General features: G+C 42.3%; 1 protein-coding gene and 1 long non-coding RNA gene across 2 annotated transcripts in view; one reads left to right on the top strand and one right to left on the bottom strand.

Annotated features, from left to right (window-relative positions):
- The window catches only part of LOC130357705 (keratin, type II cytoskeletal 80-like), a 30,032-nt gene extending 4,597 nt beyond the window's left edge, over window positions 1-25,435 (bottom strand). The window contains exons 1-7 of the mRNA XM_056560433.1: window positions 24,960-25,435; window positions 19,612-19,820; window positions 13,041-13,101; window positions 6,909-7,004; window positions 6,077-6,241; window positions 5,745-5,870; window positions 662-882 (exon numbers count right to left, since the gene is read on the bottom strand). Of these exons, the coding sequence (XP_056416408.1) occupies window positions 662-882; window positions 5,745-5,870; window positions 6,077-6,241; window positions 6,909-7,004; window positions 13,041-13,101; window positions 19,612-19,820; window positions 24,960-25,310 (1,229 nt within the window). The 5' untranslated portion in view covers window positions 25,311-25,435. The remainder of the gene's footprint in view (window positions 1-661; window positions 883-5,744; window positions 5,871-6,076; window positions 6,242-6,908; window positions 7,005-13,040; window positions 13,102-19,611; window positions 19,821-24,959) is intronic.
- On the top strand, window positions 706-25,809 carry LOC130357706 (uncharacterized). The gene is made up of 3 exons (XR_008889227.1): window positions 706-832; window positions 6,058-6,253; window positions 25,670-25,809. It is a non-coding gene; the product is annotated as an uncharacterized LOC130357706 (long non-coding RNA).
- The last annotated feature ends 1,536 nt before the right edge of the window (window positions 25,810-27,345 follow it).

Below are 27,345 nucleotides of genomic sequence, written 5' to 3'. Positions count from 1 at the left end.
ATAAGTTGCAGATCGCGGGGGGTCCGACAGCTGGGGCCCCCTGCGATCTCCTGTACGGAGCCCCGACAGCCCGCGGGAAGGGGGCGTGTTGACCTACGCACGAGGCGGCGGCCGACACGCCCCCTCAATACAACTCTATGGCAGAGCCGAAGCGCTGCCTTCGGCAATCTCCGGCTCTGCCATCGAGATGTATTGAGGGGGTGTGTCGGCCGCCGCCTCGTGCGGGGGTCGACACCCGCTATCTGGGCCGAGAGCCGGGGCCCCGTACAGAGAGATCGCAGGGGGCCCCAGCGGTCGGACCCCCGCGATCTCAAAAACTTATCCCCTATCCTTAGGATAGGGGATACGTTTTTCACCACTGGACTACCCCTTTAAATAAAGAAGCAATCATGTTAAGTCGACATCGAAGCAGATTTTCCACAGTGGTTTTCTGTAAAACTATAGCAAAAACTACAGGATGAGGCCCAAGTATCAGAGCGATTTTATCCCTCTTTTATACCTGGAAGAATAGCATGAAAATCACACAACATGGAAAATCTGTGGTGAGTTGGTCATAAATGACTGATTGGCTTTTTTGCTCATTCATCTTGTATGGTGATCATGTGTACCTGTATATTAGTGACTAAAGGTCATTACACTATAGTAGACTGGAGAACCTCACCTGCTCTCTTCTCCTTCCAGCAGTTTCTTATACGTAGCAATCTCCACATCCAGAGCCAGTTTGACGTTCATCAGCTCTTGGTACTCCCGTAACTGCCGGTTGACATCCAACTTTGCCTTTTGCAGGGCTTCCTGTACTTCGGCTAGCTTTGCATTGGCATCCTGGACAGAGGTATTAGTGTCTGCCTTGGCCAATGACACTTGTTGTTCCAATTGTACGCACTGGAATGCCAATATGAGACATGAATGTGGTAATATCAAGTAACTTACACAAAGATTAAATCATATGGGAATGTTGAATCTGTAAGGGTAAATCCACATGCTTTTAAATAGGGTTGTCGAAAAGGATTTCAAGCTTCAAATAAATGGGACAGTCACAGAAATCTGTCAAATGTAAACATTTTTATTGTTACCATTTTTTTAAAATAAAAAACTTCATATTTAGCAAATAAATCAGTATTCTCAATGTAAACTACCGTATTTTTCGCCCTATAGGACGCACTGGCATATAAGACGCACTCAATTTATAGGTGCAAAATCTAAAAAAATAAAGATTTTGAACCCAATAGTGGTCTTCAACCTGTGGACCTCCAGATGTTGCGAAACTACAACTCCCAGCATGCTGGGAGTTGTAGTTTTGCAACATCTGGAGGTCCGCAGATTGAAGACCACTGCATAGGAGGTAATACTCACGTGTCCCCGCCACTCCGGACCCGTCACCGCTGCCCTGGATGTCGCTCCATTGCTGTTGCGGTGTCCCCGTCGCTCCGGAACATCTCTGCTGCCGGCCGGGTATCCTCGATCTTTGTCGCCGCCATCACGTCGTTACGCACGCTGACGCACGTACGCGACGACGTGATGACAAGGAAGGAGAGCGCCGGCCATACAAGGGATCCCTGGACGGAGGAGGCAGGTAAGGTCCCTCCTGGTGTCCTGTAAGCACTAACCCGGCTATTCAGTCGGGCTGTTCGGGACCGCCGCGGTGAAATCGCGGCGGTGCCGAACAGCCCGAATGAACAGCTGGGTTAGTGTCACTTTCCCTTCAGACGCGGCGGTCAGCTTTGATCGCCGCGTCTGAAGGGTTAATACAGGGCATCACCGCGATGGCAACCGCCGTTGATGGCTGCAGGGACCGCCGCGATAGGGGTGTATTCGCCGTATAAGACGCACCAACTTTTTCCCCCCAGTTTTGGGGAAGAAAAAGTGCGTCTTATACGGCAAAAAATACGGTAACTTTTAAAACCCAATATAAACTGAAAATATCCTCATTTGTTTCCTGCATTATTGATGTAGAGATGTTTAATTTTTGGTTTTACTTTACTTCGCACTGTGCTGTAGGTATTTTTTTATAGGTGGTAACCATGGCGCCACAGTAAACATCCTAATGTCTGAATTTTTCCGTTTATTGTTTATATAGCTGCGTAAGTCAATAGTCCTTGTTTGCATTATGTAAATATTTTTTAAGTTTCATGGATTATTCCCATGACCACCATTACTATAAATGTGGAAAAGTACTATAAGGGCTTTGTTTTCATATACTAATATAATACCAATGTAATAAGGCCAGGCCCTCTTTACTTTCACACAATTTTATCACCATTTGTAAGCAATTCTAAAAGATTTCACATATTTTTAAGCATTTAATTTTTTTTTATTTCTTGTTCTAGCTTTGTCAAGTCATATAGAAAAGCCGGCAGTAAAAAAAAAAAAAAACACTAGAGTAACAACACCAACAAAAACACAGCAAAATGCTGTTTGTGAATCCAGCCATAGAGATTTAAAAGGGTATGCCGGTGGAAAACATTTTTGGTGCCAAAAAGTTAAACAGATTTGTAAATTACTTCTATTAAAAAAATCTTTATCCTTCCAGTACTTTTTAGTAGCTGTATGCTACAGTGGAAACATTTGCTTTTTGAATTTCTTTTTTGTCTTGTCCACAGTGCTCTCTGCAGTGCTCTCTCTGTCCGTGTCAGAAACTCCAGAGCAGGAGAAAAGCCTCATAGCAAACCTATGCTACTCTGGACAGTTCCTGACATGGACAGAGGTGTCAGCAGAGAGCAATGTGGACAAGACAAAAAAGAAATTCAAAAAGCAAAGAATTTCCTCTGTAGCATACAGCTGCTAATAAGTACTGGGAGGATATAGATTTTTTTAATAGAAATAATTTACAAATCTGTTTAACTTTCTGGTACCAGTTCATTTAAAAAAAAAAAAAAAAAAAGTTTTCCACTGGGGTACCCCTTTAACTATAGATCTACTGAGATATGCTAGTACCTAAAAATAAACTAGAAAGGTTTTTACTGTTTATGTATTGATAGGAATCTGTTGTCAGCATCACCCACAGTGAACTATTTACTTAGGCTTATAAGACACGTGATGCTGAGGACCTGGTACTGTTTACTGTTCCTTGGTTTCTTTCCTTTATTACTCTGGGTTTTCTTATTATGCAAATGAGTGGCTTGGTGCATGCAGGGCACAGAATGTCCAACCTGGAACTGTCCTCCTTTCCTGTGCTGATCCTTCTACCCTGTGAAATCTCTCTTGCGAGCAAAAATTTCACATTATATTGTTTGCTGACAGATGATATGAAGTGCAATCTTTCCCTGCGTTCATTTGCATTATCACAAACAGAGGAATAACAGAGGAAATTAGCCACGAATCAGCAAATGGTAAATACCATTGACATCAGCTTCACCCGCACGACAAGCCTGTACCAATTGGTTAGTGTGGATGATGCTGAAGAAAGATTCCCTTTAAGTAGGCTACAGTACCATATTTTTCGCCGTATAAGATGCACTTTTTCTTCCCCAAAACTGGGGGGAAAAAGTTGGTGCGTCTTATACGGCGAATACACCCCTATGGCGGCGGTCCCTGCGGCCATCAACGGCCGGGACCCGCGGCTAATATAGGACATCACCGATCGCGGTGATGCCCTGTATTAACCCTTCAGACGCGGCGATCAAAGCTGACCGCCGTGTCTGAAGGGAAAGTGACACTAACCCGGCTGTTCAGTCGGGCTGTTCGGGACCACCGCGATTTCACTGCGGCGGTCCCGAACAGCCCGATTGAACAGCCGGGTCAGTGCTTACAGGACACCGGGAGGGACCTTACCTGCCTCCTCGGTGTCTTCTCCGTTCAGGGATCCCCTGTATGGCCGGCGCTCTCCTTCCTCGTCATCACGTTGTTGCGTACGTGCGTCGGCGTGCGTACGGCGTGATGGCGGCGACGGAGAGCGAGGATACCCGGCCGGCAGCAGAGACGTTCCCGAGCGACGGCGATAGCGATGGAGCGACATCCAAGGCAGCGGTGACGGGTCCGGAGCGGCGGGGACACGTGAGTATTACCTCCTATGCAGTGGTCTTCAATTTGCGGACCTCCAGATGTTGCAAAACTACAACTCCCAGCATGCCCGGACAGCCGTTGGCTGTCCGGGCATGCTGGGAGTTGTAGTTTTGCAACATCTGGAGGTCCGCAGGTTGAAGACCACTATTGGGTTCAAAATCTTAATTTTTTTTTGATTTTGCACCTATAAATTGGGTGCGTCTCATACGCCGGTGCGTCCTATAGGATGAAAAATACGGTATATTATGAAGTTTCCTAAGAGCTTGTAGCTTCGTAGCTGGTATTGCATGATAAATCTGAGGCTGATACTTAGTAGTTTGTGGCTGTTTTTGGCAGACATAGTCATTTACACTAGATAAGGGAGTCTGTGGTTGGCATGGTTGTAGGGGGGGGGGGGGGGGGGGGGGCACTATGCCTGGTCATTTTTAGGTTTCTGTTGCAACATGAACAATATGAAAGATGTTACTTTTGAAAATGTATGAAGGGCAATATGGCTGCCAATATAGTACACACTGCAGCTGCATTACAACCTGATTTTGAAAGGGCGGCAGTAGTTTGCAGTTGTAAGTAAGGGATACAAAGGATAGGGGATAAGCTTTAGATCACGGGGGTCCGGGCGCTGGGGCCCCCAGCGATCTCCTATTTAGAGCCTCGGCTAGGGGATAAGATTTTTTAAATGACACTTGTCCTTTAAATTCTGCATGTTGAACCAGCAATGCTTGTAGCATTTCTATGCTTTACAGATGGGGGTCCCACCTCTGGAAGATGTTTCTTTGAAGAAAATGGGGGCCCCCTAACCTGCTAATAGACTCCTCACCAGGCTGGCCAAGAGATTATAAACAGAAAATGTAATTTTCCTATTAACATAATCCTACAAAATGCTCATTTGCCCTATAATCGACCCATATAAAGGGGCCTTTACATTCAGTAAATTAGCAAGAAGTAGAGAACAATTAGAAGGAAGAGTGACTGCAGGATCACGTTACAAAGAGTTTGTTTGCAGTTGGTTTTTCCAGTGGACACTTGGACCTGCAGAGTTGATATATAGACTTTTTAAGTCAGGACTACACAACTACAAAGCTTCATCACTGTTTTGTGTATATTAGGCCCCCTTCACATATATCAGTTGTCTGGCCAAGTGCACCGAAGGGAAACTGATGCTAGAACTGATTCCATTCCATTTGAATGGGACAGTTCCCAATCAACCAGTTTCTCAGTTTGGACACCTAATGATTGGACTTGCCGGGCAGCGTTGGATAGGGGATCACAGCTTGCTGCTTTCCCATCTGGCGCCCAGAAACAATGGATGCCGGATGCCTAACAACTGATGACAACTGATGCATGTTGTCATCAGTTGTGGCATCAGTTGTGTCAAGCTTTAGGCCAGACATACTGTATGTGAATTCAGCCTTGGATGTATGGGAAGAATTACATTATTTTTTTTGTCTTAATCTCATTTTCTAACATACAGAATATATACTGTAATAAGGTATAAATCTGGCCTTTATTTTAACAGGTACTCTTTGGAAAGCTGACATCCTTGCTGTCCATGTGTCTTACCCAGCGCTCAAGTCTTGCAGGAACGCATGGAAACTGAGTTCCTGCACCTTTTCCATAGCAGGAACACCGTTCCATTTAGCAAGAGTCCTGCAGGACCAGCCCTTGAGTGGAAATCTTGGGCGAGTTCCTTTCTTTTTTTTCCCCAACACTTGACGCCTGTTCTTAACATGTGTGGTTATTACCTGATTTTGAACACTTAGGACCTCTGATCTCAGCCTTTGGATTTTGCTGTTGAGCTGTGTGATCTGACTGCGACTGTTCTCCAGTTCTGCCTCGTAGCGTCCAGCTTGTTGTACTCCTTGCTGTAACTAAACAAGGACAAAACATTCTAATTTTCCAAATAAGTTACAACCCTGTATGTCTCAGTGACTCAAATGAAGGCAAAAAAAAAAAAAAAAACATTTGGTCAAAATACACATAATGATCAAAATAAATAGTGAAAGTTAAAGTATTATTAAATAAATAAAACGTTGAAATTGTTCTTCTGTCATTTAGGGCACTATGTAACAAGTACCTTACTCCTCGAAAGCGCTTGTGCCTCTTCCCGACTCCGCGCTGCAATGCTCTCATACCGTTCCTTCACCTCCTGTACCACGCTCTCCAGGTTTAATGGACAGACATTGGACATGTTCAAAAGCACAGAAATATCCCCAGACTCTTCCATTGCATCTTTTAATTCCTTTAAAAACAGGTCAGCCATTTTTAGTATGTTAAATGATGGATGGCACTAATGTACACAATGTTAGATTAATAATATTTGTAAGCTCTGAAGCAGAATGAATTAAGATATATAAACTTGGAAATTGTTCATACTTACAGGGCTATTATAGTTTATTGAGAAGAGTTTATGTATTATATAAAAGAAGTATTAAAAATAAAATAGTAATCTGAAGTCTCATTCATCATGCTTGCTTCTACATATCAGGACTGTACAGTGGTCCCTCAAGTCACAATATTACCAATGTAATATTACCATTGTATGTTGAGACCATAACTCTAGGGAAACCTAATAACTGGTTATGAAGCCACGGAAATATCATCCAAAAATAGTAAAAATTGAGGATTAAAGTACATAACTAATACAGATAAAGCAAATCCTTATGTAAGAAAGAGCTGCTGGGAGCTGTAAATGGTTGTCTATAAAGAGGAGCTTCTTCAGGATCCTGTATATAGTGTTCAAAAAAGTAAACTGGAGCTGCCCTCACCTGGCATCCAAAGGAGCAGCTAACCCTGGCATTGGTAAAGAGTAGTAATATGTTGAAAATATTGTAACCTAAGGCCAATGTAAAAAGAGGGACCACTGTACATTCTATTGCCTATTTTCAGAAAGGAGCCCAATAACTCACCTGCTCATAAACTAACTTCATAAGCTCAATTGTCCCTTTTAGCTCCTGGTGTTTTGCTTCCAGTTCAGTTCGGTCTAAGCTACAATTGTCCACATCCTATATATATAAAAAAAGATAATTTTGTATTATTGTATTAAATCACAACAATGGCCCTCATTTACTAAGAGTGGAGTGTCGGTTTGTGTTTTTGCAAGTCCTTTACTCCTTTTTTTTCTGATGCTATTTACTAATCTGTCGCCCAATTTCCCTTTCTTTCTGTCGCAGGGTTCTTTTTCTGTCGCACAAAATGTATTCTGTGCGACAGAAAAAAGTCTCTGCAAATTCTGACTACATTAGTGTCAGGGTCTGTTCCATGTTGGAGGTAGTAGTAGAGGGGCTTAGGGATTGATCGCACCGGGTCTCACTTCTGAGACCCAATCCGATGTTATTAAGCAGGGGAGTGGGCGGCATGTTCCGATCCCCTGCAATGTACAGTAAACTTTCATTTTTAAATTCGCTGCTGCCCGCTATGAATGACAAACTCTTAACAGCGAGAGTGGGCAGCAGCCCTCTGCTCCCCCGCTAATAGAGTTTTTATTCATTGGCAGCCAGGGGAGGGAGAGCATGAATATTAATATGCGCAGCTTGGGTGGGGGTGGGGGGGTCAGTATATATATAAATATGCGCAGTAAGGGTCAGTAAATGCGCAGTGGGGGGTCAGTATAGATATATATAATAGCACTGGGGGGGCAGTACATTTATTCAAGTGCAGCGGGCAGCAGGGGGAAAGATATATAGAAACGCTGGAGGGGCCAGATATATACCCCTTCAGAGATTCTATACATCTTTGCCCACGACAGCGCTTCTATATTAAAACTCTGCCAGGAGCCCTGATTGGCTCCTCGGTCCCGGCCATTCAGGGCTCCTGGTGGACTGGTGGGGAATTTAAAAATGAAAGTTTACTGTACATTGCATGGGATCGGAACATGCCGCCCGCTCCCCTGCTTAATAACATCTGATCGGATCAGGTCTCAGAAGTGAGACCCAGTGCGATAAATCCCTCAGCCCCTCTGCTACTACCCCCAACATGGAACAGCCCCTGTTCCATGCTGGGGGTAGCAGGATTTACTCCGTTTCGAGGAATTTACCGACAGCTCTGAGCTGTCGGTTTTCTGTGAATCAAAACTCACAGGTTTTCCTGTGAGTTTTCTTCACACTCGGAGTGTTTTTTTTTTTTTTTTTTTGTCGGGAACACGCCCCTTTTGTTGGGAAAAAACGCTTTTGTAGGGTTTTTTTCCCACTCTGAGTGATTTTGATTTGGTCAGGTTGTGCGCCAGATTATGGCGCAAATACTGGCGCAAATTCTGGCGCAGACAGAATTCTGTCGCAAAACCCGACAAAAAGTGTCGGGATCCTGTTAGTAAATGAGGGCCATTGTGTAACAAAACAGTAATTTACACATCAAAGGAGAATTCCCATGAGAGCTTTATGTCATCCTGTGATAAATCCTTTTTCCCCAGCTTTTCACATGTTGTTCAGGTATGTGAACACTTTAGATCGCACTGAGTCTCAGTCATGAAACTCGCTATTATGAGTTATTACTCCCTGAAGGCCTTGTGGGCAGCCAAATCCAATTCACTCACTACATTAGAGTCTATGTGAACTTGGGCCTGAATGAGTCGAGTTTGAGTGACAGCTGGGGTGTGAGGCATGATACCTGTTGCGATCCAAACTTTTGACATATCTGACTAAAATGTTAAAAGTTTTTTTTTAATTACAGTGATGCTTTAAAGTGGTACTCCGCCCCTTGACATCTTATCCCCTATCCAGAGGATAGGGGATAAGATGTCTGATCGTGGGGGACCCCCGTTTAGAGCGTTGGCTGCACCAAGAGGCTCTTGACATCATGGCCATGCCCCTAAATGCAAGTCTATAGGAGGGGGCGTGACTCCGCTCTGTGCACCGGATGTCTGGGGTGCCGCAACCGAGATCCCGGGGGTTTCCAATGGCAGGACCCCCACGATCAGACGGAGTACCCCTTTAAGGCTTCCTAGCCCTCATCGGTGCATTATATTTAATGAAATCTTCTTAAGTCTGTGTAGCGTTTTGTCTATTGTAACGTTTCTTTGTCTTCCCTCTCATTGCTCATAAAAGTTGATCGTAGGTTAATTTCGCAACACGACAGACATGGTACGAATGATACTTGTAAAATGAGCTCTGCTACAATAACATTTTGTACGTATTCTATGAGTAATGCATTGTCGTGCCAGTCATTTACTGAACATGGATTCTACCCATCATTTATTTCTAATCTGGAGTCCGCATTATTTATTACTCATGAAATGTGCTCAGTCAATATATAGCTTTGGATGTATCAGGAATTGCCGGTCTGCAGTCTTTATAACAAATGGTAATTCTGGTGAATGATGTCACTTTGTCTATAAAACCCTCATGAATATTGGGAATCCATTCATTGCTTTCAGTGCCAACACATTTAAAGTCATTAAATGTGTTCTACATGTTACCATTTTCTCTATTTATTGCAAATGTAAGCTTGCGACCAAATCTCATATAACTTAAGTCCTGCTACGGGACCTCTGAAACCCCACCAGCGGATCCCTCCCCCCTTCCTTCCAGGACTATTGGCAACATTGACTGAGATCAGTAATGCTTGCATGGAGGCTGTACCGCAGTCACAGTTCTATGCTCCAGAATTACAGGTTACCTATCATCTATAGGGTGTAGGTATTTCAGGACTACAACTCCAAGCATCCACATGGTGGGAGCTGTAGTCCTACAAAATCATGTACATTTTGGGCACCCACAATGATGAACAGGTCCTACAGTACCAATGTATGGCTGAGGCTGGGTTTACCCAATGTTAATGGTGTCATCTGAGATATATGTTGGCATCCCATCAAAAAAGGAATGCCAGCATAACTCCAAAAGGCACAGCAAGGGTGACCATGTTGGCAACATTTTCCGCACATAGCAGAACAAGCTATTGAATACGTATAACTTGGATGTACAGAATTTATCTTGTATGAACCCAGCCAATGCATCATTACTATATGGCTGTATCAAATGCATGGCACTTAAGACAATCCAAAAACATTAGAAAATTTATAGGAAACCTATAGAGTACATTCTTATTTGATCCATAATTTTTTTTTATTGTTCTGACATCCGGTGAATAAACAATGAATGTCTCAATCTTAGAGATTAAAGGGGTACTCTGGTGAAAAACAAATGTTTTCAAATCAAACGGTGCCAGAAAGTTTAATAGATTTCTAAATTACATCTATTTAAAAATCTAAATCCTTCCAGTACTTATCAGTTGCTGTAAACAATAGAGGAAGTTATTTAGTTCTTTCAAGTCTGACCACTGTGCTCTCTGCTGCCACCTCTGTCCCTTTCAAAAACTGTCCAGAGCAGGAGGAAATCCCCATAACAAACCTCTCCTGCTATGAACAGTTTCTGACACAGAAAGGTGGCAGCAGAGAGCACTAAGATTAGACTGGAAAGAACTACACAACGTCCTGAGCAGCATACAGCAGCTGATAAATACTGGAAGGATTAAGATTTTTAAATAGAAGTAATTTACAGATCTGTTTAACTTTTTGGCATCAGTTGATTTGAAAACATTTGTTTTCCACTGGAGTACCCCTTTAAGAGGAGATTTATCAAACAGGGGAAATAAACAGTGGAGCAGTTGACCCTAGCAACAAATCAAATTACACCTTTTCAGCAGGCTTTAAAAAAAATAAAGTTGAACTCTGATTGGTTGCTGTGGGCAACTACTTCACTGTTCCTCTGTACAAAGTCTGACAAATCTCCCACTAAATATCCCATATGGTCACACACAATTCAGCATAGATAATCTGCTGCCTATTTTGGTAATAGATTCCAAAATGTTGGCCTTAAATCAATCTGATTTTGCAACAATTCACAAGTATTTTATCATAAGAATTTTATCTAGTACTTCCAGCTCTGCAAAGACAAGAACATTTTATAGAAAACATTTTAATTGTTTGTAATAATTATTTATCCCTATACTGTCAGCATATCCCACAGAGCTGATATATTTTTCTTATCTAATTTTTCATTCCCGTATATACTCACAATGTAGGGCTGATTTATTAAGAAATACTTAACTTTAATTGGAGTGTGGGAGGAAACCAGAATATACTTATCTGATTCATGGCTCGTCCACACTCCTTAAAGGGGTACTCCCTGGAAAACCAACTTTAAATCAACTGGTGCCAGAAAGTTAAACAGATTTGTAAATTATCTATTTTTAAAAATATTAATCCTTCTAGTACTTATCAGCTTCTATTTAAACCACAGGAAGTTCTTTTCTTTTTGAATTTCCTTTCTGTCTGACCACAGTGCTCTCTGTTGACATCTCTGTTCATTTTAGGAACTGTCCAGAGTAGGAGCAAATTGCCGTAGCAAACCTATCCTGCTCCAGACAGTTCCTAAAATGGACAGAGGTGTCAGCAGAGAGCACTGTGGTAAGACAGAAAAGGAAATTCAAAAAGGAAATAACTTCCTGGGGAGCAAATAGAAGCTGATAAGTACTAGAAAGATTAAGATTTTTAAATAGAAGCAATTTACAAATCTGTTTAACTTTCTGGCACCAGTTGATTTAAAAAAAAAAAAAAAGTTTTCCAGGGGAGTACCTCTTTAATTTCCTCACTGAACATCCTCTACTTCTCCATGCACAAACCATGGCACACAATTTAAAGCAGATTCAAGCAGAATTTTCATGTGAAAATCCTGCCTGGAATCCTTGTGGAATGAAAGCCCCATTGATGTCAATGGAAGGTCTTGATAAGGATTATTTTTGCTTTAAAGGGGTACTTTGAAGGGAAAAAAAAAAATTCCAAAAAGATCTGGTGCCAGAATGTTAATATTTTTAAATAGAAGCAATTTACAAATCTGTTTAAGCCTTCCAGTATTTATCAGCTGCTTTATACTACAAAGGAAGATGTATAGTTATTTTCTGTCTGACCACAGTGCTCTCTGCTGATACCTCTGTCCATGTCAGGAACTATCTAGAGTAGAAGAAAATGCCCATAGCAAACCTCTCCTGCTCTGGATATTTCCTGACATAGACAGAGGTGGCAGCAGAGCACACTGTGGTCAGACTGGAAAGAACTATACAGCTTCCTCTAGAGCATACAGCAGCTGATAAATATTGGAAGTGTTAAGATTTGTAAATAGAAGTTATTTACAAATCTGTTCAACTTTTTAGTGCCAGTTCATAAAAAATAATACACCTTGAAAAATGGACTTGACATTTCTTGAAGCAGAAAATACTGGCCAGGACTTCCCTGTGACATCAATGGGGCTTTGATTTTAGAACAATGTCCACATGGAAATTCAACTTTAATCTCCTTGAGGAAATTCATTCTGAAAATTCTGCAAAAGTAATGGCCCGCTCAGCCAATCACCGATGGACACGGGCCCCATCTCAGCCAGGGATTGGCTGAGTGGGCTGTCACTTCTGTTCAGCAAGAGTACATCTCCAAAGGATGGCGGCTAAAGCATGCTGGAGAAATGTAATGCACCCATCCATGTACAACCCGACACCTATCTCCTTTCCTCTGGATAGAGGATTCATTTTTATAAAGTGAATAGCCCCTTTAAGTCGCCTTGCCCCAAACCAAAGTATTAGGGGGTGCTTAAATTGGTTCTCTTGCACCCACTTTTTTCTTGTAGATGCAATTTAAGGGTTTGTCCAGGATTAAAAAAGCATGTCCCTTTTCATTCAAAAACAGCAATACTCCTGTCTACAGGCTGTTTGTGGTATTACAGCTTAATCTTTATTTTAATTGAGTTTACCTGCGATAGCATACACAATCTATAGACAGGTGTAAAAAATGAAGCATTTTTTCCTAATCCTGAAAAGCACTCTTTAAAAGAGGTCTGTTTTTTATTCATTATCATTTTTATTTATTACCATGACAGCTTTCTCTGATGCCCATCACTGGAGCAGGAGTGTGGCAGTATATTACAGCTGCAGTTTTGATGGAATAGTGAGTGAACTCATTTGTCAACCATCCTAAAAATGTGATATTTTAACAATCAAAGTACAAAGCCTAATAATGTTTAGAAATAATGTAGTTATCTGTAGCACTAGTACTGTACCTTTTTCAGTTGCACAAAGGCATATTCATAGTCAGTTCGTGAGCGCAACTTATCCTCATACCTAGGAGAGTAAAGTTAAAAGGTTAATCTTTCTATATAGGTCTTATTAGTCACGTTCTATATAATACAGCTATGTACTCTGTACAATTAAAATAGGCTTTTCTTTGTTTTATATTATGAATATACATCGGTCAGCTATAACATTAAAACCAATTAAATTAATTATCTTGTTGTCTTGTGGGTTGCTCCTGTATTCAGTGATAAGTTCCTACAGTACTTAATGTGATCCAATGAAGGGCAACCAATGAACCGGCGACAGGGTCATACAAACCCAAGGTCTATTGATGTGCATGGGGAGTGAAGGCTAGAGCATCTGGTCTAATTCTACAGAACAGCTACTTTAACACAAACTGTTAAAAATGTATGTCTGACTGTGTGACAAAGATGTCAAAACACACACTGCAGGCTGATCAGTCTGTGTCTATGACAGGGATTCCCAACTGGGGTGCCATTCGGCAGTGCCAGGATGCTGTGGGCTTTGGTGTCCAAAATGTTTTTGTTTTTTTAGTACATTTTTTTAGTATTTGAATATCCATCCTGGCAGAAGTGTCAGCGTTATGCGCTGAATGCTTCCGGCAGAGAGGATCCGGCATCCGGTAGCCAGGCGGGGAAGGTCCACGTCACTGCAGCGATGACGTGGGACGCTTCTTGGCAGCCCGCGTTAAGTACACCGCACAGGTGAGGTTGTGGAGCGGGTATTTTTTATGAAAACAGGTGCACGGGAAGGGGGGAAGGGGTTTTAATGTAAGCAGGGGCAGAAGTGAGGGGAATTTGAATGTAAGCAGGGGCAGAAGCAGGGGGGAGTTGAATGTAAGCAGGGGCAGCAGCGGGGGAATTTGAATATAAGCAAGGGCAGAATTGGGAGGGGGCGTTTGAATGGAAGCGAGGCAGATGCGGGGTGGGGGTTTGAATGGGGCAGGGGGGGTGAATGGAAGCAGGGGGAAATGGAAGCGGGGGGGAAGAATGGAAGCAGGGGTGGGGGGTGAATGGAAGCAGGGGCAGGGGGGGTGAATGATAGCAGGGGCGGGGGGTGAATGGAAGCAGGGGCAGGGGGGGTGAATGGAAGCAGGGGGGGTGAATGGAAGCAAGGCAGGGGGGTGAATGGAAGCAGGGGCGGGGGGTAAATGGAAGCAGGGAGGTGGTTGGGTGGCTGCAGGGTGAATGGAATCAGTGGCAGGGGTGGATGGGTGGCTGCAGGGTAAATGGAAGCAGTGACAGGGTGGTTGGAGGTGAATGAAAGCAGTGGCAGGGTGGATGGGATTGTGAATGGATGCAGGGGTGGGGGTGAATGAAGGCAATGGCGCTGGGAGGCTGGAAGCAACGTAGGTGGTGGCTGGAGGCTTTTGGGTGGGAGGCTGAAGGCAAAAGGTGTGAGTGGTTGGTTGGCTGGAGGCAATAGTGGTGGGTGGCTGGGTATCTGGAGGCAATAGGGGAGTATGAAGGCAATAGTGGTGGGTGGCTGGGAGTCTGGAGACAATAGTGGTGGGTGGCTGGGAGTCTGGAGACAATAGTGGTGGGTGGATGGGAGTCTGGAGGCAATGGGGGTGGGTGAAAGGCTGGGGGCATTTGAGAGGTTGGAGGTATTTGTGTGTGGGAGAGGCTGGAGGCATTGTGTATGAGAGGGGCTGGAGGCATTTGGGGGAGGCTGGAAGTATTGTGTGGGTGGGTGGGGGAGAGAGGTTGGAGGCATTTGGGGGGGATGCTGGAGGCATTGTGTGTGTGGGAGAGAGGTTGGAGGCATTTGGGGGGATGCTGGCGGCATTGTGTGTGGGAGAGAGGTTGGAGGCATTTGGGGGGGATGCTGGAGGCATTGTGTGTGTGGGAGAGAGGTTGGAGGCATTTGGGGGGATGCTGGCGGCATTGTGTGTGGGAGAGAGGTTGGAGTGAGGTTGGAGGTATTGTGTGTGAGGCTACTGGAGGCATTGTGTGTGGGGCAGCTGAAGGCATTGTGTGTGTGTGTGTGGCTGCTGAAGGCATTGTGTGTGTGAGGCTGTTGGGGGCATTGTGTGAGGCTGCTGGGGGCATTGTGTGCGGCTGCTGGGGGCATTGTGTGTATGTGTATGGTTGCTGGGGGCACTGTCTGCATTTGTGTCAGGCTGCTTGAGCCACTGTGTGTGTGAGGCTGCTGGAGCCATTGTGTGTGAGGCTGCTGGAGCCATTGTGTGTGATTCTGCTGAAAGCACTGTGTGTGTGTGTGTGAGACATTCTGAAAGCACTGTGTCTGTGAGGCTGCTGCAGCCACTGTGTGTGTGAGGCTGCTGGAGGCACTGTGCGAGGCTGCTGGAGGCACTCTGTATGTAAGACTGGAAGTATTTGTAGGAAATAAAGATAGGATGATGCTGGAGAAGTACGGAGCCTAATATGTTTTTTATTTTTTATTTTTTTGCAGGTTCTGCAGTAAAAAGTTGTGGCTGGAAGAAGCCATCATGATGGTCCGGGCCAGATGGAGAAGAAAAAGAAAAGTGAACAACTCCGATCAGAGAAGACAGCACTGCAATCTACATAGCTAACAGATATATAGGTGATGTGTAATGCTTCTTTTAACCATTTTTTGTGGCGTGTCAAATATTATTTGGTAGGGGTGCCCCGCAAAAAAAAAATTTTTCGAGGGATGCCCTGAGGCGAAAAAGGTTGGAAACTACTGGCCTTTGTTATAGTACTGCATAGCCACAGACTGGTCAAGTGCCCATGTTGAACCCTGTCTACTACTGAAAGCACCTACAATGGGCATGCAAACATCAGAACTGAGCTGTGAAGCAATGGAAAAGGTGGACTGTTTTGACACTATATGGACTTTCAGATGCTTATTGTGTCACCTGCGGAAGTGATGGTACCAAGACGCACTATGGGAGAAAAGTACCCCCCGATACACTGGAACTCACTATCCCGACATATCCATCTCTCACCCACCATCAAGACCTTCAAGAGCAACCTGAAGACTTGTAGCCCTTCAATAAGCCCTTGCAGGCAAGGCCCTCTCTCCCTCTATATTAGTCTGCAATTTAGTCTGTGTCACGTTTGCTGTTCCTGCGTTATGTTAATTCTTATCACATGTAAAGTGCTCTGGAAGCAAGGGCGCTATATACCTTATTATTATGATCGATAATAATAATCATAATTGGCTAGCTGAAGGAGGTAGAGTAATGCTCTTGGCAGTGCTCTTTGTTTATCCAAAAGATAGGCAGATCCACAGGTAAACAATTACCTAAAGCAAGATTTTAAACATTTTCAACTGGTGAACCATAAGACTAAACATGTTTACAGTATATCCATACTTTTAGAAAAACTGACTATTACAGTTACTAGTACAGTAAAAAAAAAAAAAAAAAAAAAGGAAGTGAGCCCTTTAATTAGTAATTACAAAAAAAAAAAAAAAAAAAAGGAAGTGAGCCCTTTAAATGACCTAAATGTCTACTTTGATTACTAATAAAATGTGGTCTGATTGTTATCACAATTATAGATAAACACAAAATCTAACTACACCTATAACACACATTGGCCCTCATTTATTAAGAGTGGAGTGTAGGTTTCTTTGTGGGTTTTAATTCCCTACAATTTATTTTCCACGGTATTTACTACGGTTTCCCTTCATTTTCCACTTTCCCTACACTTTGCTTTTTTTTACACATGCTCTGATCTGTCTGGTTTTCCTCAGCTCAAATCCACCACATTTATTGTGGAAACCTTAGTAAATATGTTGGGTTTTTGTGAAAATGTCGTGAACACGCCCCTTTTCTGAGACCATGCCCCCTTCCCCAGTGACCACGCCCCTTTTTCGTGTTTTCTTAGCAAAATGGAGAGTTAGGCGGGTTTTTTCAATTCTGGCAGAAATTCTGGTGCAAAATTTGGCGCAGGCAGAATTTCTGGCGCAATGCGACAGAATCTTTCGCACAACCCGACAAGACATGTCTGGTTTGCAATAGTAAATGAGGGCCATTGTGTGTACTGTTCATGTTTATTACTAAGCATGTTGAGTAAACATCCACAGTGCTTTGAGAAAAAAGGAGCCCTTGAATTTAATAACTTGCAGATCCCCTTTAGCAGCAATCACTTCCATCCAACATTTGCTCTAGCTGCAAATAAGATTTGTGCAACACTGGGGAGAAAGTGTTAGACCATTTTTCCCTGCAATGTCTTTCAGTGCTTCAATATTCAATATTTCGGGGATGTCTTGAAAGAATAGCCTTCTTTAATTTAGGCCATTTATGCAATCTGATAGTATTCATGGCCATTCCAATACATAAATCTTTTTCAACTATTCTCTTGCCAAGTTAAATGTGTGCTTTAGGTCATTGTCTTGTTGAATCCCTTCAGTTTAAGGTAATAATCTGTTGCATTCAAATTTTTCTGTAAATTCTTTTGATGCAGTTTAGAATTCATTGTTCTCTAATTGATCACAGAACATACATGTCTGGAGGCAGTCCTAAACCATGGTACTTCCTCCATCATGTTAATGTGCAGATTTATATGTCCTTCAAACATATAGCATTGTATATCTATGCTAAAAAGTTCAACTTTTGTCTCATCTGTATATAAGACACTTCGGAGAAGCTCTGTTAAAGCTCCAGGTCATCTCGGATAAGCTGCTTCCTTTGTATTGTCCATCTATGAGAGCTGGTCTTGTTCAATGTCTTTGTACAAACTACAAATTCTGTCGATGTGTCTACAATTACAGTCTTATGTAGGTCTTCTAGTGTTACTCTTCGGTTCCTTCTAACCTCTTTCAGGATTAAGGTTAAGGTCTCACTCTCCTTAGAAGAGATGTCTAGATGATTTGTCTAACTGTGGACGGATTCACAGCAAATACACCTCCTTTCCTTCGTTGAAACACCTTTTGCCAAGGAGTCCTAAACACAGAGGTTTACTTATGTTATCTCCCTGCACTGTGGATGTTTGTCCAATGTGCTCAATGAAAAACATAACCGTTTGTGTGTAAATGTTTGTGACTTAAATAACAATCTCAATAACTCCAAACCCCATGGAGGATAATAGGCACTGCCAGTAAGGTAATCCAGAGATGAGGATAAAAACTATTTTAATAAAACATGCTACACGTTACGAAACCGGACCGGTTTCTTCTTCAGGCAGATAAATGATCAAGTGCATATACGTGTTGTGCCGGAATTTGCACAACCCTTTTAGGCGAGTTAACCCTTGGCTCACCTATTTTTAAATTTTTATGCTGAAAATGTCACACGAGGGAGCGCTTTTGTCTTTTGTATTTAAATAACAATCTGACCACATTCAATTAGTAACCAATCCAGAAGTCCAGGTAGTTCTAAAGGGTTTAATTACTTTTCATGCAACAGCCAATATAAAGAAAAACAAGACATGAATGTTGTGATTGGTTGTTGCCAACAAACACAAGGATGCAGCAGTACTCTGGGTGTTAGGATCGGTATTTTATTTTACCCTGTTTGGAGGTGGTGACTTTTTTGTGTTGTTGTGGCTCAGGAAATCTATTAAGGCATTAAAGTTTTAACAAATAATGAAGATTAGTAGACATGATCTAATGTGCCCACTTACTGTAAGGCACAGATTTTTTTTACATTTGAGTAAGCCACTGTCTGCTGTTTCCTGTCTCAGAAGAATTATGCTTTATGGTCACCAGTGACAGCCAGATGCAGAGATGCTAAACTAATGTCTATTTTTGACTGTTTTCAACCAGCCTGTGGTGTATTCTTTGATTCTTTTTGGAATAATAATTAAGAATGAACTAAATGAAGTGATGTACTCCGTAATCACAAGACTGGTACACTCACACACTGGGTTGCTCCTGAAGTTGGGCTGGATCATATACTTTGGATTATAGGTTCCTCCCATCAATTTGGTGTTTCTGTTTGGAGTTTCACCAAGTTAATAAGTTATATATATATATATATATATATATATATATATATATATATAACCCATATGTTGTGAATCAGCTTAATAGGTGTAATTATAAGCTAATAAATTATTAACTGACTCCTAAGTACCTATGAGGCTCATATCTAAGACACAGAAGTAACATATAGGAGCTTTCTCCTGTCCTTACAGATAAGATGTCTAAATATGATAAGAATTTGTAGACAGTACAGATATAGTTAGTACTGTTCAGATAAGGGGACAGAAACCTGACGTCATACAGAACATCAGTATTACTGAAACATCATGATACTTCTTTCGAGGAAAACTGACCAGATCAATGGACCTTGTCAGTTATCTCCCTTTTATATGGGCCTATTATTGGGCTACTGAGCATTCTTAGGACACTTTAGTGCAGTCATTTAAATTATGGTTAATGGCTGCACAGTGCCCTGCGTAAACAGGTAATAGGCAGCCAATAATGAAAATAATGGCCGCACAAACACTCATTTCTGGCCACACGATGGATTGAGCATTATGAAGGCTCAGCAGACTGGTTTCCTGCCTCCTGTTGGCCCTCAGAATGGGTTTGAGGACCTGCCAATAATGTTTGAACAAAATTGTCAAGTAAATCATCACAAAAATCCCACAACCCCAGACTAACTTGTCTTTTATGTCATTGACCGAATCCATCAATTCCAGTAGGCTTTTCTGAGTCTGGTTGTTTCTCTTTGTAACACCATTGACTTGACCAAGGATGCGACTTATATATGACAGGTAAATGGGTTCCAGGTCTTTTTCAGAATTATCTTCTTCCTGCAGCATTGACCATCTTTGCTTCAAAATCTCCCGCTGTTTCTCCAGGTATCTAATCTGCAAAACACAATTCAGTAATAAGACAGTGCTTAGACTTATGCCTTTCATAGGTCTCTTATTTACAGATGCCTGTGTTTCTTTAAAGAAAATATTTGATCAATTGGAGTCATCAGATACTTAAAGGGGTACTCCCCTGGAAAACATATTCTTTTTTTAAATCAACTGGTGCCAGAAAGTTAAACAGATTTTTAAATTACTTCTATTTAAAAATATTAATCCTTGGAGTACTTATCAGCTGGTGTATGCTTCACAGGAAGTTCTTTTCTTTTTGAAGTTCCTTACTGTCTGACCACAGTGCTTGCTATGGGGATTTGCTATGGGCATGTGCTTCTGCTCTGGACAGTTCCTAATATGGACAGAGGTGTCAGCAGAGAGCACTGTGGTCAAACAGAAAGGGAATGAAAAAAAAAAGAGAACTTCCTCTGGAACATACAGCAGCTAATAAGTACTGGAAGGGTTAAGATTTTTAAATAGAAGTAATTTGCAAATCTGTTTAACTTTTTGGCACCAGTTGATTTGGATTAAAAAAAATGTCAGTGGGGAACCCCTTTAACCCCTTCCAGCTATAGGATGTATGCATACGTCCCAGCACCCGACACGTTTGTGCAATGGGACGTATGCATATGTCCTAGGGATGCATATGTCCTAGGGATCTAGAACGTCGGCGGGACCCGGCTGTCAATCACAGCGCCAGTCCTGGCAGCATTAACCCCATAGATGCCATGATCAATCCTGATCACGGCATCTATGGTGTTTACAAGGGGAGCGTGCTGCAATACGATCGCGGATCGCCGTTGGTTGCTATGGCAGCAGGAGGTCAGATCATGACCTCCGGTCTGCCTGCTACGGAAGCCTGTAAGATCCAGCCGCAGGCTGGATTGCACAGGCTGTACTGTGTGCTGCAGTACAAATGTATTACAGCATAGTATAACCTGTAAAAAATAAAATAAATAGTTCTAAAATAAAAGAATGAAGTGTAAAAAAAAAAAATGCCCCTTTCCCAATAAAAGCCCTGTATTATCATAAAAAAGATCAAAAACACAAATCATAAACATAATAGGTATTGCCACGTCTGTAATGACATGTACTATAAAACTATAATATAAATTATCCTGCACGGTGAACGTCGTAAAAGGGGAAAAAAGAGCTAAATTTGCCAATTTTGGTACAAATAGTGGGAAAAAAAAGATCAAAAGGTAGCACGTATCCCAAAAATGATACCAGCTCATCCCGCAAAAAATAAGCCCCTACTCAATGGCGTCAGATGAAAAATGAAAGTTACGGCTGTTGAAAAATAATTTTGCTCAGACATAGACAAAGAACATAGAAAGCTACATAAAATGGGTATCGCCATAATCATACTGACCCACAGAATAAATATAACATCACTTTTACTGCACAGTGTACACCATAAAAATTAAAAAACACCAGAAATTTTCCAGTTTTTCCCAATATTTTGGAGTTTTTCACATAAAAAGCTGCATGTGTCAACAAAAATCCACCACTTATATAAAGTACAATATGTCACAAAAAAACAATATCAGAATCGCTCAGAAAAAGCGTTCTAAAGTTATTACCATTTAAAGAGACACGTGGAATAAAAAAAAAAAAAAAAAAAAAAAGAGCCTGGTCATTGAGGTAAAAAATGGATCAGTCTTTAAGGGGTTAAGCTATACAAATTGCATTATGCATATAGCACCTCTGATCTCAATGACATGGGCAGCAGGATATTGCAGATAATATTTTTTAGGATTTTTTTTTCTCTATGCTCTGCTGTATTTCAATTTATGTAACAAACTTAGTGTTTGAGCATTTATTGTATAGACACAGGGATAACTGATGCACATTGGAATGTCAGAATGATTGCTACAAAATACAAAGAAAGGCTGTAGATGTCTCCTTAAAGGGGTATTCCGGGCAAAAACATATTATCCCCTATCAAAAGGATAGGGGATAAGATGTTTGATCGCGGGGGGCCCGCCGCTGGGACCTTCCGCGATCTCCCTGCAGCAGCCCGTAGCTGCGCCGGAAGTTTCGAAAGCCTCCGGGCTTCCGAGAAGGGGATGTGATGTCACGCCATGTCCCCTCCATTCATTTCTACGGAAGGGGGCGTAATGGCCGCAACGCCCCCTCTCATAGACATGAATGGAGGGGGCGTGGCGTGACATCACGTCCCTGTCTCGGAAGCCCGGCGGTTTCCGAAACTTCAGATGCAGCTACCCCTAGAATGCAGGCTGCTGCAGGGAGATTGCGGGGGTCCCAGAGGCGGGCCCCCCGCGATCAGACATCTTATACCCTATCCTTTCGATAGGGGATAAGATGTTTTTGCCCGGAATACCCCTTTAAACATGCCCATCATGTAGACCATAGAGGTATAGGGATAGCCAGAAGACTCAGGGGAGAGCGCTATAACCCCTGCTACACTGGAGCAGAAGAAGAAGCCACCCAGAGCAGGAGGAGAAGAACTATGCACAGACGCTGCTGCCTATAACTGTCTGCAGCACACCACACTGCCTGTGTACTGTTGACAGAGGGGTCTGGGGGGAGACAGAGGGGTCTGGGGGGGGGGGGCACAGGGGTCTGGAGGAGAGATTTGAGGGTGAATAGGGATCTGGGGGTGAGACAGAGGGGTCTGAGGGGGCAGTGGAGTCTGGAAGAGGAGGGGCAGATGGACAGAGGGGTCTGCAAGAGGAGGGGTCGAGGGGGATGAGAGGGGTCTCATGAAGGAGGACAGAGAATTCTGGGGATTTAGGGGTATAGAAGAGGACTTAGGGGTCTGGGGAAAGGGGGTCTGGAAGAGACATATAGGGGGTGGAGATGGAGGACAGAGGTGTCTGGGGAACCTAGAGGTCTGGAGGAGGACATAAGAGTCTAAGGGGGCATAATGGTCTGGAGGAGGACATAGGGGTCTGGAGGAGGGCACAGGGGTCTGAAAATAATATAAGGATCTGGGGGACAGGGGTTGGGGGAGGACAGTACAGAAGTGGCAGTAATTTTTTCAAGGGTATGGTGTGTGGCAGATATTTTTTTAGGGGCACAGGGTGTGGCAGGGTTATACTCAGGGGGCACAGTGTCTGGCAGGGTTATAATAATTATTGTCTTTATATAGAGAATGAGGATCTGCTGAGAAAGTGAAGAGCTACTAATGTCTACGCAAAGTCTGGAAGAAGTCCTGGTGCCTGGACAAGATAAAGATGAAGAAGATAAAGACTACATAGAAGACCCCACTTGTGAGTCATTGATTTGTGTATGCTTCCTGACTGTGTCCCATCAGAGGGACTGTACCCCAATCCATATAAAGGGAGTTATAGCTTTGCAAAAGCTGGATAGCCACTTAAACCAAGGGGGTTGCCAGCAATTTGACCCCCACATGAAAAAAAAAAATAGGCTGCTAAGTTCAAAAGGCTGGGCCTATTTTTGGCCCCAGTCTGGGCCTATCCATGTGTTATCGTTTTAAGACCTGAAGGGCCTGCCTTATTAGAGCTCAGGCACACTAAGGACATTTCTGCTTGGAAATTCTCAGTGGATTCCACTTGCAGTAGCCTCCCATTGATTTCAATTGGATTCTGCCCAAAGAATGAACATGTGCATTCTTTCGTTGCAGTCTGCCTGAAATCCATTATTTTGGTGGCAAATTCCTAGTGAAATTAATGTCGCTTCCAGCTGGGGCTAATTCACTGAGAAATTCAACTAGGAAATTCCTCACTGAATTTTCTCAGTGAGCATAAACCTGTAAGGTGCTCATACACATGAATTGGCCAAACTCCTGACTGACTAAGGTGTATGGGGGCCTCCCGACTTCGATAGAGACGTGAGAGGAGAGAAGGGTCATGCATGTTGGATTTCAACTGCCCAACCCCACTGGTTATAACCCACTACAGGGGAATCTGGCAGCAGTTTGCTCTTCCTCTCTTCATTGAGAACACATGAAATGGATAAACTGATTGTTCAAGTGTATTGGTGTATGGAGGGTTGCACCTTGTTTTCCCCCCCACCTCATCTTAGTGATCAAAGGAGACAATCGTTCTGGGCCCAAAGAGCAACTGCTAATCGGTAAATTTAGGGATGTAGTATAATTATTGGCAGTGATGGTCCATTTAATACAGGCAAGTGATACAGCCCAAGGCCAGTCCTGGAGACATTCTATATTTTGATGGGCATCTCCCAAGATATAATATTGGCACCAATTTCACATCCACCAATGTGCTGACTTTCCTAGTATGGCGGACATTTACTGATGTTTGTGTCATTGTTGCATATGGAATAGTCATGGTAACAAGCAACATCCATCTCAAAAACTTGGCATAAACTAAACCAAAAGGACTCAGTTGGCATTTTGAAAATGTGCAGTACTTAAAATAACCCTTTATGGCCTCCAAATAACGTGCGCTAATGTTTTAGACCATGATGAATTTCATATAATGGCATCTGTCAACATTTAATAAATACTTTTTTACCTTAACTTTACAGAGAAGAATATCAAAGTCTACTTCCCTTGTTTTTGGCAGTATTTATCAGGACACAATTTAGGCCTCTGTGGGACTATTTAACCATACAAACATGTCTAGCATGCACGCCAGGAGCTTTCAAAATGTACATGCAAAACAAACATTACAAAGGTACTGCGAAAGGTACTGCGAAATGTATGAAGCATATGAAATTAAAAGGGTATATATTGCCCATAACAGACTAGTGACTGTAAACTGGTGCCAGCAAGCTTATCAGATTTTATACCAATAAGTAATGGGTTTCTACATATTCAGTATTAAAAGCCATAAGGAATATAGTCTCTTAGCCCACAGGGGTTCAAAAAGGGAACAGGAATGACAAGTTGGTTTCCAATGACTCGTTAACCATTACGGGCCTAATGGCCTAGAATGAATATGTGATTTACTGTTCTTATAATTGTGATGAGTCTGGTACATATATGATACAAAGTGAATATGTTAGTTCTTTAGTGTACCACCATTTTCTATAAGGAAACAATTCTATGTAACAGTGTAAATTGAAGACATTAAGCGCTAAGCGCCCCCACACACACACACACACACTTCCTCATTGAATTTAACTTATGCATATTTCCATTGTGTAGATATGTAAACTCCCATTTCCATCTGCCCTTTCCCCTGCACTTACCTTGTCTTTGAATGTGGCCAGTTCTGTGTTAAGCTTCTCCTCTCCATTCTCTAAGCTGACTGAAGTTTTGGTGTTGAACTTTTTCTCTCCATCTTCTAAGCAGAGTGAAGATTTGGTGCTAGGCTTCTCCCCTCCATTCTCTAAGCTGACTGAAGACTTGGTTTCGGTCACAGTCACTTTGCTTTTAAAGGTTTCTTCAATGCTTTGGGAATAGGATACATTTTTAGCGTAGGACTCTGTCGAGTGGGTTTCTGATGAAGGGGAGCTGTAGAATAACGTACGTTCAGTATTGACAGAATCTGGACGCCAAAGAGGCAAGTCGTAAGTAGTTGAATGGGAAAAGGCAGCCATTTAGAGCAGATAGGATACTTGCTGTGAACTCCGGTAACAAAATCTTTATTTGTTGACAGAAATCTGCGAGAAGCTCTGATTCCAGAGCGGGAGAACACAGCCTGGGTGTGCCTGACACAGGGAGAGGCTGCAATTACCAGCCGTCTGCAAAGTACAACGGGGTGTCAGCCATATGGTATGCTAATGTGGCACACAAAAATCCCTCATGTGTCTATGGAAATGCAGGGAAATATATATATATCTATATACAAAGGAAGTGATTGTTTCAATAAAATGTGATGCATTAAATGTCAGGTTAACGTTTGCTACCCCTGTCTATGCTATGCAGTACATATCATGCAGTATATGCTGTTTTTCAGGCACTAAGTACAGATCTGCAAACAGTATCCTTCTGTGCTTCGGCACGCTGAGACAAGTATACATAGCTATTTCACAAATGCTCTAGACATTTTCAGAAGCAGAGCTGAGGTGTAGGATTGATGTCATACTTCTATGTAAATCGTTCAGATGATGGATATTAATAAAGAAGTAAAAGACTTTTCTTCATTGTTTTCAATACCTCTATTTGCAGTCAGTCAATAGCAACCATTATTAGGAGATACAAATTAGTCTTCATCATGTAATGGACTCTTACAGATGCATAGAGGCTATTTTCCACTGTATGGTTCAGTTTGTGGATGAACAAATTTTAGTTCATGCAAAAAAAAAAAATAATAATAATAATTATATATTATTTTACAGGCTTCATGGTTGTAAAACATGCAAGGTGGCACAGTACACTGAATGGTTACAACTTTGTTACACACAGTGTGGGAGCGATCTTGGAATGGTTTTCCACCAAAGTGACTTTATGTTAAAGGGGTACTCCGCCCTTAGTCATCTTATTCCCTATCATTTAGAGTGTCGGGTGCAGCGCCATAGGGATGTGACATCACTGCCGCACCCCCTCAATGCAAGTCTATGGGAGGGACGTGATTGCCGATAGCCCTGCATTGAGGGGGCACGGCCTTGACGTCACGAGCCTCTGCCCCGCATCGTCAGTTAAGCGGCACGGAGCGAAGTTCGCTCTGTGCAACGGATGTCTGGGATGCCACAGCCAAGATTGCGGGCGTCCCGATCGGCGGGACTCCTGCAATCAGACATCTTGTCCCCTATCCTTTGGATATGGGATAAGATGTCTAGGGGCAGAGTACCCCTTTTAAGTCTGTGTTTCCCCATTTTTCAGTACCTCTGTGGGTCTCTGGGAGGCTTTGTTTGAATCAGCCCAGTGCCTATGTGGATACAAGGTCAAAAGGATTATTTGTAATTTGACCTACAAGAAATAGACCCAAATAGCAAGTGATTGATGGCAAAGTCAGCTCCAAATAGGGTTGGTGGGCATTTAGGGCTTAGTATTGTGTCAGAACCTAGGCACGCTGGAGACTTTTCTTGTCCTTTCACCTCTTGAAATATGTATAACTATATTAATGGGCAGGATTAGGGTTGAAGACTTTATTATCTGATACTGTTGGAAGGGCTTTTAGGGTTTAGAGGATTGAAAAGATTAAGGCTAAGCCATGAGATTTGAGACACTGGAGCCATTAGCTTTATTAAGACCTGTAAATGGGTATTTATGGGTATTTATTATTGCCCTCAGTATTCCTCAAAATCAAAGTCCTGGAAAAAAAAAAATGCATATATATATATATATATATATATATATATATATATATATATATATAATTATAATAATAATAATTATTTATTTATATAGCGCCTACAGATTCCGCAGCGCATATATATATATATATATATATATATATATATATATATATATATATGTGTGTGTGTGTGTGTGTGTGTGTGTGTGTGTGTAAATTGCAGTTTTTTGGTGGGACACCAGTCTTGAGATAAAAAAAAAAAAACACAAAACAAAATATATGGGCGCTAAGGCTTTTAATTGATATTATTTAAAATCTGAAAAACGAATACCTCCAACACCATATAATATTTTATTGGGCAATTCCTTTATGCCTTTCTATATTAAATGGAACCT

This window comes from Hyla sarda, chromosome 2 (assembly GCF_029499605.1).
Source record: "Hyla sarda isolate aHylSar1 chromosome 2, aHylSar1.hap1, whole genome shotgun sequence".
Taxonomy (NCBI): Eukaryota; Metazoa; Chordata; class Amphibia; order Anura; family Hylidae; genus Hyla; species Hyla sarda.
Note: the sequence above shows the minus strand (reverse complement) of the source record. Positions and strands in the feature narration are given on the sequence as shown.